We start from the raw sequence: 14,384 nt of genomic DNA on the forward strand, positions 1-14,384 counted from the left end.
CCTCCTTCTGCACAAAAGATGCTATAAATCAGATGAGCAGGAGTACTCCAGGGAAAGGCAGGATCGGGCAATTGAGTTGGATGATCAGACATGATAATGAATGGTGGAACAGCCTCGAAGGCCCAAATGGCCTTCTCCTGACCCTATTTTCTATGTAGGTGCAGTCTCACCAATGCTCTGCACAGTTGTAGCAAGACCTCCCTCCTTTAAACTCCGTCCACCTTGCAATTCCTTCTGTGATAAACTTACTTTCAGCTGCATTAATCAAAGTGCACCAAGTCACCACTCATTAAGTATAAAGCTAATTTTTAAAAATCATATTTGAAATGCTGTTGGTCGCGTTGATTCAAGGCAGAGTTTGTTCGGTAACATGCAAATAGGTCCCAGATGGTCTTGGAGAGAAAAAAAACTTCTCAAAATTAGTGCAATGTTGGACACAAGTCGCCTGAGTCACCAACTGCGCCCAAAATGGAAACTCTGCTCCATTACCTTTATACCTCAACTAAAGTAAGTCACTGAGCACCAGACCTGTTCCTGGTTAGTGTCTCCATTAATATCTGTGCCATTTCTATAGTGCATCAACATTACAACAAGGTCCAGTTTTACCCTTAGAACAATGCAGTGAAAATTGTTCAGTAATGAGTAAGGCGAGTCGAGCAGTGTAGACTTCATGTGTGGTTGTGTTTAAAGAGAGAAAGCATTTGGGTGGCACAGTGGTTAGCACTGCTGCCTCACAGCTCCAGGAACCCAGCTTCCATTCCCTGCTTGGGTCACTGTCTGTGAGGAGTTTGCACGTTCTCCCTATGTTTGTGTGGGTTTCCTCCGGGTGCTCTGTTTTCCACCCGTAATCCAAAGATGTGCGGGTTGGGTGCATTGGCCATGCTAAATTGCCCCATAGTGCCCCAGGATGAGTAGCTTAGATGGATTAATGGGGCAAATTGGTAGGGTTATGGGAATAGGACGTGGGTGGGATTGTTGTCAGTGCAGACTTGATGGGCTGAACGGCCTCCTTCTGCACTGTAGGGTTTCTATGGTCTATTACCTCCAGTGATGGTTTGGTCCAGAAAATTTTGAAACATTCTTGACTATATTCGCTTTGCTCCAGCTCCCATCTTAAATCTTGCCCCAGTGCCTGGTATACCTCACCTAACATTGCCAATACTGAGGCGCAAATAATTATTGCATGGCAGGTGACAATTTTAAGTATTTATTTGTGCACTAGCAATGCCAAGGCATACCAGACTGTGGGCTAAGTGCTGGAAAAAGGGATTAGAATAGTTACATCGAAGAACAGCAGTGTCTATCGAAAATAATCATGACCCGTGGCTGATATTTCATCAGTTGCAGCAAAGGAATGCGAACGGTAACCATTGCGATGTCTCAACTGAAGTCACCCGAATGAGGGACAAGCTTTACTTTTTTGTTCAGTCATGGATTTAGCCACCATGGATAAGGTCAGCAATTATTATTGCTCTTAAGAAGGCAGTGGCCGTTTGGAACCGCTGCGGTGGGTGTGTGGTGGAGGCTCAGCCTGTGGCGTTGTCAGGTACAGAGTCTCATGGTGGTGACCCAAAGACAATGAAGGAATGACCAATACATTTCCAAGTCAAGATGTTGTGAGACTGGGAGTTGGTGCTATTCCAATGCGCCTACTACCCGCATCCTTGTAAGGACAGGAGCTCATGCATTTAGACTTTTGTAACCTGAATGTCACACAGGTCAGAGCACAGATGTGGTGCAAACTTGTATTATTTTAACAGGAATACCAAATATATTTTCCAAGTTTTTTTCTTTAATTGACATTATCGATCTCAATTATGATAAGACAAAGTTTACAGATTAAAATGCTCAAAACTGTAAAACAATAAAAAAAGGTAAAATTTACAAACTTTGCTTCACAAACATACACATCTAAATTGTATAATATATGCACACAGAAAAAAAAACTGACAGCCTTGAGCTCAGTTCCAGAACCTGCTGTGATGATACATCTTTCAGAAACTCCGTTTTTTTAAATTGGAAAGGCAAAATACTAATTTTTTTCCACCTCAGTGCTTTCAGAAAAAGGACTCGATAACACAAGCTTTGCACCAGCAATTTGACTGACAACAAAATAGTGAAGTCTCCTTGATTTGTATAACTGGGTTTTCAAATGGTCCAAATTTGAACTTAAGCCTCTCTTCCCTCTCCTCTTCCACCCCTTCCCCCAATCCCATCTACACAGCAGCGAGTTCATACTCACACTTCTCATTAACACTTTTAAGACATAACCAGTATAATACTTCTAGGCTGTAGACAACATACAAGAAAGATGAGTCATTACTAACACACTGAAATGAGAGCAAAACACCTTTTGGCATGGGCAGTCTGTACCTTCCCCTCGGTTAGTTTAAGCTCCTTCCCCTGTGGCCCCCACTTCCAACACACAATCCAACGGTTTTAAGTTTTTTATGGATCAGTATCACAAGTAGGTTTACATTAACACCGCAGTGAACTTACTCTGAAAATCCCCTAGTCGCCACACTCCGGTGCCTGTTTGGGTTCACTGAGGGAGAATTTAGCACGGCCAATGCACCTAACCAGCACGTCTTTCAGACTATGGGAGAAAACTGAAGTACCCGGAGGAAACCCATGCAGACACGGGCAGAACGTGCAGACTCTGCACAGTGACCCAAACCAGGAATCGAACCCGAGTCCCTGGCACTGTGAGGCAGCAGTGCTAACCACTGTGCCACCTTGCTGCCCATGTGGGGCAGGTGGTGTTTGAAGGATTGTTTGGTGAGGCAGCAGTGCCGGCGTGCTGTCCATGGGAAGACAGGCATCAATCTCACGTCTTCAGTTGTTAAGCTCTGGGACCCCCACACAAAGCCTCTCTTCTTTATTAAAGACAGTCCATAAGATCTAACCCTATTAACCGAACCTTTCCCCATTTCTCCTGAGATGGCTGGGTGTCAAATTCTTTGATGCTCCAGTGAAACTATTTGGTATGTTTTATACATCCCAGGTGCATAGAAATGTAAGTTAATATTGTACATATACCCGCACTCAATTAAAAGCCAGCAGTTATTCTGATGGTTCCAACTGAGCCCAGTGATGATCTGCATAAAATTAACTGCAGACCAGAAACTCTCCACCCTGGAGCTGAACTAAACCTATTGCCCATCCCTAATTTCCCCGGGGAAGGAAAAGCCTGGGCGCTGCCTCAAGCTGTTGCAGTCTGTGTGGTGAAGCTGCTCCCACAGTGCTGTTCAGTGCACATTTTCAGGGTTCTAGTTCAGTGACGACGAAGGAATAGCCTTATGGTTTCAAGAAGTTACATTGACTATAGAATATTCTGATGTAAATTCACAGACCTGAAATGCTATCTATTTCTCTCTCTCTCTCTCTGCTGGTGTTCCCTGACCTGCTGAGTATTTTGAGCATTTTCTGTTCTTAATTCAGACTTCCAGCATCTGCAGTGTTTTGCTTTTCTGGACTAGATAATTCATTTTAGCCACGGTACGGTCAGATCTACAGTGAAAAACCTTTGAAGCTGGGGTGCCTTTAATTACTCTGCGGTAGCTCGAGGCAAAGCTTACGTTTGTGAAAGCCTGTAGGAGGTAGAAAGAGTCTGGGAGTTCCAGTTGTGTAAACTCACTAGAATAAGCAAGTAAGCATGAGATATAATGAAGTGAATGTTGAGTTAAACAATGGAAAGATGTGGGAGGGACAAGAGGCTGCAAATTGCAACTTAAGGACAAAGCTAGAAGGCAGATCACTAATGACAGGGGGGAAACTTGAGTCTGATGGCGAGAGAGGAATCTATTGATCTCAAACTTATGCCGTGTGTCTATAAAAGTCTCCAGCAGTAAGCCTCTCTAGAAATGGTAGCCTTCTCTTGGTTTAAGTTCTTTTAGCCCTTCAAAAGCTTCCTCAGCAAAAAATTCCAACCTTTAATACGCTAGTTGCATTATTTAATTCAAATTATCAGATCAATTCTTAGTACACTGAGCAATACTGAACTATCCGGAGCTCGCGTTCAGTCCAAAGCAAGCCAGCTGCCTTTGGCCCGTGTTAAAATTGGGAAGCTGTATAGGGGTTTACCAGAACAGTTCAAGGGATTTTAGCTACAAGGTTAGATTGGAAAAGCTAGGATTGCTTCCAAGGGAACAAAGGAGATTGAGGGGAGATTTGATTGAGGTCAAGATGACAATGACAGGTTCAGATAAGGGTTACAAAGAAAGACAGTTCCCAGTGCCATATTGACCAGGCAACATAGATCTGAGGTTTTGGGTGTGAGATGTACAGGGATGCACGTGAGGAAGAACTTTTCTTTTTACACAGTGAATGATAACGACTTGGAACTCGCTGTGTGCAAGGATGGTGGAAAGAGACACAATAGGTGGGATTTTACGGCCTCACTTGGGCAAGATCAGAAATCCCTGTCCGAGGTCAACGGAGATTTTCGTTGTTGGACCCTCGCCCGCTCTGATTCTGTGGCGAGTGAATGAGGTGGTGGAGTTCCGGCTAATGAATGATTTCAAAAGAAAACTGGGTGGGCACATGAGGGAGGCAAACTTGCTGAGCTATAGAGGTTAGAGGAGGGAGGAATGGGATTGAATACTCTGCAAGCTGAGTAGCTTCCTCCTGTGCTTCTATAACCAAATAGTAATTGGACAACAGAATCAACCACACTTCTGCCATTTCCCACTTATATACTGGTCGATCAACAAACCTGACCTAAGCAAAATGTGATTCTTGCTCATATGATTAGCACTGGGAAAGTCAGCTTCCAACTCCACTTATCAAATCTCTTCCAAAAGCAACTCTACCCTGGCTCTGCAAACTTTGGGAGAGAGGGCACGGGATGAGATTTGTATTCACTCAGTCCGACTCAAGAAGCCTGAGAGATACATCTCAGGGTCTACTCCATCTTTGAAAAGAGATATTGCTTCTATTTGTTTGATATATTGAATGGATCACCCTGGCATATCTGACTAAAAGAGGTAATATTCACTTAAAAGTGCAACAAATTCAATTTTCCTGCATTAATCATCGATCTTGGAATCAAATCTGTGTCTGGGTTAAAAAAGGGAACATTTTAAAATGCTGGAAAGCTATTGGGTGAACAGTTGGTGCATTGCCAATAATACGATGAAAATGGATTTCCAGGATTGAGGGGGAAGAATTCTATAAACAGAATGATTTGTGATTCAAATCTTTAACCCCATCATCCCTGTCACCCCTGTAGAAGGTGGAAGGCCTCCTCCCTGCTGGAAGTACAAGGATGATGCTGCCCATCACAGCCGAGGAAAACTCACCTTAGGTGCAATTCAATAGCTGTTAACACACTGTGTTCCAGGGTGAGTTTCAAAAGGGGGTGGCCAGGGGGTGGGGTGGGAGGAGGTGAAAGGCCCACCAGTAGAACATCCAATAAACTAGGAGGTGCTACAACTATTTCTCTCACTTGTCTGAAAATTAGTCACAACCTATTTTCTCCCTACTCAAAAGGTAGACGGTGGCACAGTGTTTAGCACTGCTGCCTCATGGTGCCAGGGACCTGGGTTCAATTCCCAGCTTGGGTCACTGTGCGGAATCTGCACGTTTTTCCCTGTGTCTGCGTGGGTTTCCTCCGGGTGCTCAGGTTTCCTCCCACAGTCCGAAAGACGCGCTGGTTAGGGCGCATTGACCTGAACAGGTGTCAGAGTGTGGCAACTATGGGAATTTCACAGTAACTTCATTGCGGTGTTAATGTAAGCCTCACTTGTGACTAATAAAAGAACCTGGAAAGCAGCAAGGTGCAGTTAGTTGAGTGATCCAATTGTGGTGAATAAAGGATTCAATAGGGTGGGGAGCAGAGGGAGGGGGGGGTGAAGCCATCCCCTCTGATGGGAAAGTCCAGAACAAGGGGGCATGAACTAAAGTCAGGCCATTCCAAGGTGGTGTCAGGAAGCACATCTTCACACAAAGGGGAACGGAAACCTGGCACAACTCTCCCAAAAAGCTGTCGAGGGTGTGACGGGGTTCAGTGGAACATGTCAGCACTGAGACTGACAGATTTTGGTTTGGTTTAGGTATTAAGGGTAGGTGGAGTTAAGGTACAGATCAGACAGGATACAGCTGAATGCTGAGGTAGACGTTATGATCTAAATGGCCCCTTGGTTGGGCTGGTATGATCCTCTGTCACATCATTCCAACTAAGCAATATTCAGGACTCAAAGGCAGCGCAGCTCAACAGGCGATGCAGTAGCATCATCCTGAATTTGAATAGTGCCTTTAGGGGCCAAAAATCTTATTGGTTCATAAGGAGTACGCTGCAACCAGCTGCATTCATTGGGTGGGGACTGGGAGCAGGGATGCGAGCTCCAATTAAAAATCTGTGATGGGCATTTGAGATGAGAGCCTTTGGCTTTGCTAATGCACAGATCAGAGTAATATCACAGGGTAGACAGTGCAAAAAGCATTGGCTTGAACAAGGCTGAGGGACAGAAACACAGGCACAGTGAGCCAGCTGACTGTCCCTAAAACACTGACTCTTGGATTAGGTTTCTAGATTCCATGGTTTAGTGGTAAATATTTATCTAACATGTCATAAATAATAGCACTATCCCAATCATTCAATACTGTCTCTGAAAGTCTACCTTTTAAGATCCCTAAATACAGCGCTACAATAGTGCTCCGAATTCTCTTAGAATTCTTCCTGACATCATCCCGTCCTGTAAGGTCAGGCTGAAATATAGATGGGGCTTGATAAAATTTCTCAGTGATGTAAATCACATTTACGTTGGTTAAAAATGATTAGCTTTTAATTTGAATTTGAAGACTCGTTTGCTTTTCTTCGAATATCAGAAAGATTAATTTATCGGTGAATTTCTACAATCAAGATAAATGCCTGGGAAAATTCCACTCCACTAACTAGTTTTAAAAGTTTATTCATTAGCATCACAAGTAGGCTTACATTAACACTGCAATGAAGTTACTGTGAAAATTCCCTAGTCACCACACTCCGGCGCCTGTTCGGGTACACAGGAGGATTTAGCACGGCCAATGCACCTAACCAGCACGTCTTTTGGACTGTGGAAGGAAACCAGAGCACCCGGAGGAAACCCACGCAGACACAGGGAGAACGTGCAGACTCCGCACAGACAGTGATCCAAGCCGGGAATCGAACCCCGGACCCTGGTGCTGTGAGGTAGCAGTGCTAACCACGGTGCCACTCTGACTAGATCAGTAACCAATTATGAGCATGTGCCTGCAGTAAAAAGGAAATCTGATGACAATAATCTGATTTTAATAACATTTGCTAGAAACACTTAGTGACTGAAAGAGAAAGATCGGTTGAAGTTAGCATGCAGTTTGCTGGTGGTTCCATACTAAACACTAACTTTAACCTTCAATCTTCCGTCAATCATAGAATCCCTACAGTGCAGAAAAAGGCCATTCGGCCCATTGAGTCTGCATGGCCAACAATTCCAACCAGACCCTATTCCCATAGCCCCCATATTTACCCTGCTAATGCCCCGACACCAAGGGGCAATTTAGCATTGCCAACCAACCTAACCTGCACATCTTTGGGGTGCAGGTTAGGTTGATTTACCACATTAAATTGAACATTCAGCACTTTGCGTTTGTGTCTCTCTGTGCTATTGTAGAACTGAAGGTCACGATGTGGTCTTTAACCTATGTCTAATGCTCTCTCCACTCACATTGTCTGCATCTTTAAGACTTGAATAGCACATTAGTTGTAAAGACTCACATTCTAATCAGTATTCTGTAAACTGTGTGTGCTGTTACATGCTCTGTCTGAGACCAGAACTCTCCAATCGCCTGACAAAGGGGCAAACCCCGAAAGCTTGTGAGTTTACTATCAAATAAACTGGTTGGACTTTAACCTGGTGTTGTCAGACTTCTTACTGTATAGAACTGAAGGGCCAGATTCTGGGAATGTGGAAGTATCAACTCAAGTACAACAGTCATGCACTACTGGGGGAGTTCTTACTGACAACTTGTGGCTAACACTGGTACCTTAATTCTATTTTATGAGGATTGGCACTTTTATTTGCTGGTGTCATTATCAAAGGTGATGAGAATTGTTTTAATACCCAAAGACATGTGGACACATTTCTAGATGCAAATAATTACTCAGTGCTCGAAGGGTTAACGTGAAGAGGCTGTCACTCCTGTTAAGCCGGGAATGTAAAATGTCAGCTGTGGCTCAGTTGGTAGCACTCTCGTCTTTCTTTAAATCAGTCTTTCTCCAGCGATATGGCTGATGCTTCCCATGCAGTGCTGAGGGACGGCTGCACTGTCAGAGGTGCAGTCTTTTGAATGAGATGTTGAACAGAGGACAGAAAGTGCTGGGAAATCTCAGCAGGTCTGACAGCATCTGTGGAGAGAGAGTGGAGCCAATGTTTCGAGTCTGGATGACACTTTGTCAGAGCTCTGACTCGAAACGTTGGTTCTGTTCTCCACAGAGTTGCTCAGATTTTCCAGCATTTTCTGTTTTAGTTTCAGATTCCAGCATCCGCAGTATTTTGCTTTCATGTTAAACAGAGGATGGTGTCTGTTCTCTGGGTTAGCTGAAAAAGATCTCCTGGCATTATTTAGAAGGAGAAGGGGAAGTGACCTGGTCAACATTTCCTTGCTGCTTGCTGTGCACTAATTGGCTCCCACCTTTCCTACTCTGCAGCCCTGACTACACTCAAAAATACTTCATTGGCTATAAAACTTTGGGACAACCCAAGAGTATAAAAGACGCTATATAAATGCAAACTCCATCCATCCAAATGTACTTGGACAAAGGAAATGACTGGATACTTGTTACCTTTACTCATGATTGTAACCAAGATTAAGGGATGGAGGTGTTAATATTAGCCGTCCCTGGGAGTGGCTGTTTTATATAACGTTATTACGCAGGCCACTGACAGCACTGACATGGTGTGAGAGGAGAGGCTAGGGGAGAAACAGAGTTTCCTGGTGAGTAAGCTGGTCTCTCCTTCAGGGATTCCTCACTCATTATTCCATTCCACATCCCAGATTTAGCAGTCCCACCTATGGTACGAAGCTGGGCTTTCTTCAGGTGTTTGCAAGATAGCAGAGTGGGAAGCTTACCCTGAGGCTTTGAAATACAGCTTTACTGAGCACTGCAATGCCAGCAATCTGAGAACTTCACTGCTTCTGTGCGAAATATAAAGCTGGAGGTTTTTCAGAGTGAGGATGGTCACTGGAAGGTATTCTAGAAAAATAGTTTTTACAAAATAAACTAAAAATGATGTTCATCCTGGTGTAGGATTTTACCAATAACTCCTGAGATAGAGGGGCAAGCTGCCGTAACAGTCTGCAGCATCTGAGCTTCCATTTTTTGTGTTTGGGTGATGTTTGTAAGTGTGTGTGTGCAAATGTGTGAATTGCTGTGAGCCTGTACGTGTGGGAGTATGAGTCTGTGTATGCGAATGTAGGTCTACGTGTTGTGTGGGGGTGTGAGAGACTGTGTGACCGTGTCTCTGTGGGTGTGTGGGGTTGATAGAATGCATGTGTGTGTGAGGGAATGTGTGTGTATAATATTTCCTTGCAGACATTTCTGCATTAAAAAGATGAACTGGGCACATCATCCTGGGGGTGAGAACCCTCCCTGAAGTCTCAGAAGTTCTGTTGCCGTCGTTTCTTGGCATCAATGGCATCCAGGATTGGCTGCCTCTTAGCCTGGTAACGCTGGCGGATCTCCTCAATCTCCTGCTCCATTGTGGGGTCCAGCGAGCTGAGTCTTCTCTGCAGCTCCTCGACAGTCCAGCTCTTCAACTGCAAATTCAATTTTAAAAAAGTCATGTTAGTTTAATATTCTCGCTGGCCTCACTAAATAGATATAAATTAATATACATAAGGGAAGGATCTAATTGACGTGTTTGAGATGATTAAAGGAATTCATAGGGTGGATAGAATCATAGAATCCTAGAGTGCAGAGAAAGGCCATTCAGCCCACCAAGGCTGCACCAGATCCTATCCCCATAACCCTATGCATTTATCCTACTAGTCCCCCTGATAATAAGGAGAACTTTAGCATGGCCAATCCACTTAACCCGCACATCCTTGGATTGTGGGAGAGAAGCGAAGCACGCGGAGGAAACCCACACAGACATGGGGAGAATGTGCAAACTCCACACAGACAGTGACCCAAATCGGGAATCGAACCCAGGTCCCTGGTGCTGTGAGGCAGCAGTGCTAACCACTGTGCCACCATGTCGCCCAGTGAGAAACATTCTCCTCTAGTGTGGGTGCCCAAAACAATGAAGGGCAACCTTGAAGTTAGAACTTGGATTTTCATGGGTAATGTCATGAAACACATCTCGCAAAGGACAATGGAAATCTGGAAATCTCCTCCACAGCTGGGGAATCATTGAACATTTCAAACCACTGATCAATAATACATCTGTCCAACAGAAATCTAAGGGCTACAGAACCAAAGCACGTAGATGGAGATAAGATATAGATCAACCACGATCCAACTGAAATGGTGGAATATGTTCTAATGGCTAAGTGGCTTCCTAAATATGCTACAGTCGCTAATAGATCCAATAAAGGAATTCAAGAGAAACACCCTTTAGTCAGAATAGTGAAAGTGTGGAATAGACAGATATGTAGATTGAGGAGGGTGGAAGAAAGCATAAAATGCTAGCATGGAAGAGGTGAGCTAAATGGACTGTTTCTGTGTTATAAATTCTATACAATCCTTAAAAATGCTGCTTCACCTTATTCTCTTTTCTGCCTTTCATTGAGCCTGTTTGGAAGGCAACATTGCATTTTGGGGTTCCCTTTTACCCTATATATTGTTGATTCCTGTGTTTGAGATGATGTCTCTTGCTGATGGGACACCATGCCTAACAAATCTAACTGAGTTCTTTCAGGAGGTGACCAGGTGTGTAGACAAGGGTACTGCACTCGATGTAGTTTATATGGATTTCAGCAAAGGTTTTGACAAGGTCCCACATGGGAGACTCGTAAAGAAGGTAAATGCACATGGGATACAGGGTAATTTGACAACGTGAATTCAAAATTTGCTCAGTTGTAGGATGACAGAAGGCTGCTTTAGTGATTGGAAGCCAGTGCCCAGTAGCATACTAGAGGGATCTGTGTTGGGCTTCCTAGTAATTGGCATTTATATAAATGACATAGATGACTATGTGAGGCGTAGGATTAGTAAGTTTGCAAATGACACAAAAATTGGACAGGTGGTTAACAGTGAGGCGGAATGTCTTGGGCTATAAGGAGATATAGACAAGATGGTCAAATAGGCAGATAAGTGGCAGATGGAAGTACACCCTGAAAAGTGTGAGGTCATACACTTTGGAAGGAGTAATTTGACAAGACAGTATGCAATGAATGGTAGGGCATTAGGAAGTTCTGTGGAACAAAGGGACCTAGGAGTGTTTGTCCACAGATCTCTGAAAGTGGAAGGGCATGTTAGCAGGGTGGCAAAAAAAAAGGCATATGGGACACTTGCTTTTATTAATCAAGGCATAGATTACAAAAGTAGGTAAGTTATATTGGAGTTGTAAAGAACTTTGGAGTACAGTGTGCAGCTTTGGTCTCCACATTACGGAATGATGTGATTGCACTGGAGGGGGTGCAGAGGAGATTCACCAGGATGCTGCCTGGGATGGAACATTTAAATTACGAAGAGCAGAGAAGAATGAGGAGTGATCTGATCGAGATGTACAAGATTATGAGAGACATGGACAGGGTGGATAGGGAGCAGCTGTTCCCCTTAGCTGAAGGGACAGTCACGAGGGAACATAGGTTCAAGGTGAGGGACAGGAGGTTTAGGGTGGATATGAGGAAAAACATTTTTACCCCGAGGGCGGTGACAGTCTGGAATGCACTGTCTGGAAGGGTGGTAGGGGCGGGATGCCTCACATCCTTTAAAAGTACCTGGTTGAGCACTTGGCATATCATAACATTCAGGGCTATGGGCCAAATGCTGACAGCTGGGGTTAGGTGGAAGTTCAGGTGTTTCTAATGTGTTAGTGAGACTCGCTGGGCCAAAGGGCCTCTTCTGTGCAGTCTGATTCAATGACCCATTCTCTCTACATCCCAGCTATCTAGCTAAATTTATTGTGCACACAGGTAAAAGAGAACCTGCTGCAATTTACTCCAATTCCCTTCTGTGCCTTCACTTGATCTGCCTTCTCTTCAGTAGTCAGCGGGATACCGGCCACTGACATAGGTTAGAATCACCGTTCACCTATCATACCTCTGTGCTCTCCGACCTAGATTAGCTCATGGTCCTGCAACCTCTTCGCTTTAAATATTTCATTCTCGAGGAGGATGGGGGAGCAAAGGAACACTTGAAGACATGCAGCTTGGGTTGGTTGGGATTTAATTCCCAATGCCGTGAGGAAGAGACAACCTGCACTTCCATCCAATTTACTTTTTAAGTGGGACTTGCTGAGATTCAATGTGTGAAGTGCAGTAGAACTGTACGTACTGTCTTTCAAAGAGGTCTTGAAGGGCAGGAGCATAGGAAGCATAGTGCAGCAGTGTAAATGAATAATGAATGAAGTATTGTTTTTAATATCGTTAAATAATCCTCAGTGGTTGTGCAGTGTCAACAGGCGCTGCTGATGCATTGGCTACTCAGCAGATTTGAAGTCCTACATTAGTGAATAGTAGAGCCAGAAGGCTTTCTTTACATCAGGTTTGGGCTCCTGGATAATACAATGGCTTTTGCAGCTTCTGAACTGTACAGAAGGACATGATCAGTGAAGATTTTCAAAGGACGACTGGTGCCTATTAGTTCCTAGAATCTCCTGCCTTATCAGCAGGGCTAATTGGTGTTCCCATTGGAACAGAACGAGACAAATGAAATAAAAAAAATCATGGCTCCCAGCACTTTGAAAGTTGCATTGGGAATAGCAGTCGTGCTCAAGATTTCTCCCTACTTTTAACTGCACTTGAAGGCATTTAATTAACATCTGATGATTAAAATGAGCCACTTTCATTCACAAAATAATAAAAAAGGAACAAGGACATTCTCTTCTTTGCTCTCAATCCTGGCTTTGGCTCAGATCTCAGTCAGAAGAAACCAAAAGCAAGCCAGGCTCAGGGGAAGGGAGGTGGTAAGTTCATCACACCAGCTTCATTATGACTGTAACATACGTTCTGCACTCTCTCCTTTGCCTCTCCCCCGTGTACTCTACGTATGTTATGTTTTGTCTGCACAGTCCAAGAAACAATATTTTTCACTGTATCCCAATACATGTGACAATAGTAAATCAAATCAAAGAGGAACATTGGTGTGGGTGAGTGTGCAAGGGCCGTTCTCTTTCATAAAAAGGAAGCCCAGTACAGACAAATGTTCCTTCAATGTAGAACCTTTGTGCTCACATCAGCATTTACTAGGAGGACATAGGTTTAAGGTAAAAGGGGGAAAGTTTAAAGGAGATATAAGAGGCAAGTTTTTTACTCAGAAAGTAGTAAGTGCCTGGAATGTGCTCCCAGAATATTTTTAGTCTTGCATGGTTTAGAAAATCAACTTGAGGATTGTTTCTGGCACTTCCCAAAATTGGCCAAAGTTCAATCAACACATGTGCTGGGTGGGAACTAACACAGAGAATTATATCTAGGAAACCGTCTCAATCATTAATTTGCACCTCCATCATTTTTTTGCTTAGGTACATTACCTTGGAGCTTTCACAAACCTAGCAGCTGATAAGATGCACCTGCCCTCTATAAATGCTGATCTAGCTAGGGTCTACAGGGGCAGTGAGCAGCTGCCTCAACGCTAGGTGACAGGTAGTTGCAAGCTGTCGAGCACACCTCTTCTCCTTGTCCCCTGGGCTGGGTTACCCAGCAGTCCATCCCATCCCTGGCTGCCTCAGCTTCTTGCGCTAAATTCTTTTTGTTTTAAAACCCTTTGGGATTCTCTGGGGATCTGAGCTTCAGCTCAATGGTGGACAATACATATGTTCCGAACCAAGCCAAAATTAGCCTGTTTTTTTCTTGGTACGCTGGCAGTTGTGCTTTCAGCTGCCTGGGTCCCAAACTCCGGAATTCCTTCCATAATCCTCTCAGCCTTTCCCTCCTCTTTTAAGACACTCTTTAAATCCTATTTCCTCAACCAAACTTTTGGTCACCTGCCTTAATATCTCTCTATGTTGCTTGGTATCAAATTAACTTCTGATGACGTTGCTGTGAATTTAAAAGGTGTAGAAATACAAATTTTTGTTGGGTTAGAAACAAATCAGGCTGTTTCTGCCCTCCTTAATTAGGTTTTCCTCTCACGCTGCATGGCCCACACTCCTTCTCGTCAGCCTGTGGGGTGGGTAAGTACCAGGCCCAGAGGTTTACAAAGAAGAACGAACAGTACAGCACAGGAGCAAGCCCATCAGCCCATCAAGCCTGCACTGACA

At 44.0% G+C, this 14,384-nt stretch overlaps 1 protein-coding gene across 1 annotated transcript in view; it reads right to left on the minus strand.

Moving 5' to 3' along the window:
* Window positions 1-1,780: 1,780 nt before the first annotated feature.
* LOC145353800 (serine/threonine-protein kinase 3/4) overlaps window positions 1,781-14,384 on the minus strand; it is a 146,838-nt gene continuing 134,234 nt past the window's right edge. Inside the window, exon 11 of the mRNA XM_080204616.1 lies at window positions 1,781-9,777. Within this exon, the coding sequence (XP_080060742.1) occupies window positions 9,619-9,777 (159 nt within the window). The 3' untranslated portion in view covers window positions 1,781-9,618. The remainder of the gene's footprint in view (window positions 9,778-14,384) is intronic.

The sequence above is a fragment of the Carcharhinus amblyrhynchos genome, chromosome 16 (genome assembly GCF_965287045.1).
Source record: "Carcharhinus amblyrhynchos chromosome 16, sCarAmb.v2.hapA, whole genome shotgun sequence".
NCBI classification, from domain to species: domain Eukaryota; kingdom Metazoa; phylum Chordata; class Chondrichthyes; order Carcharhiniformes; family Carcharhinidae; genus Carcharhinus; species Carcharhinus amblyrhynchos.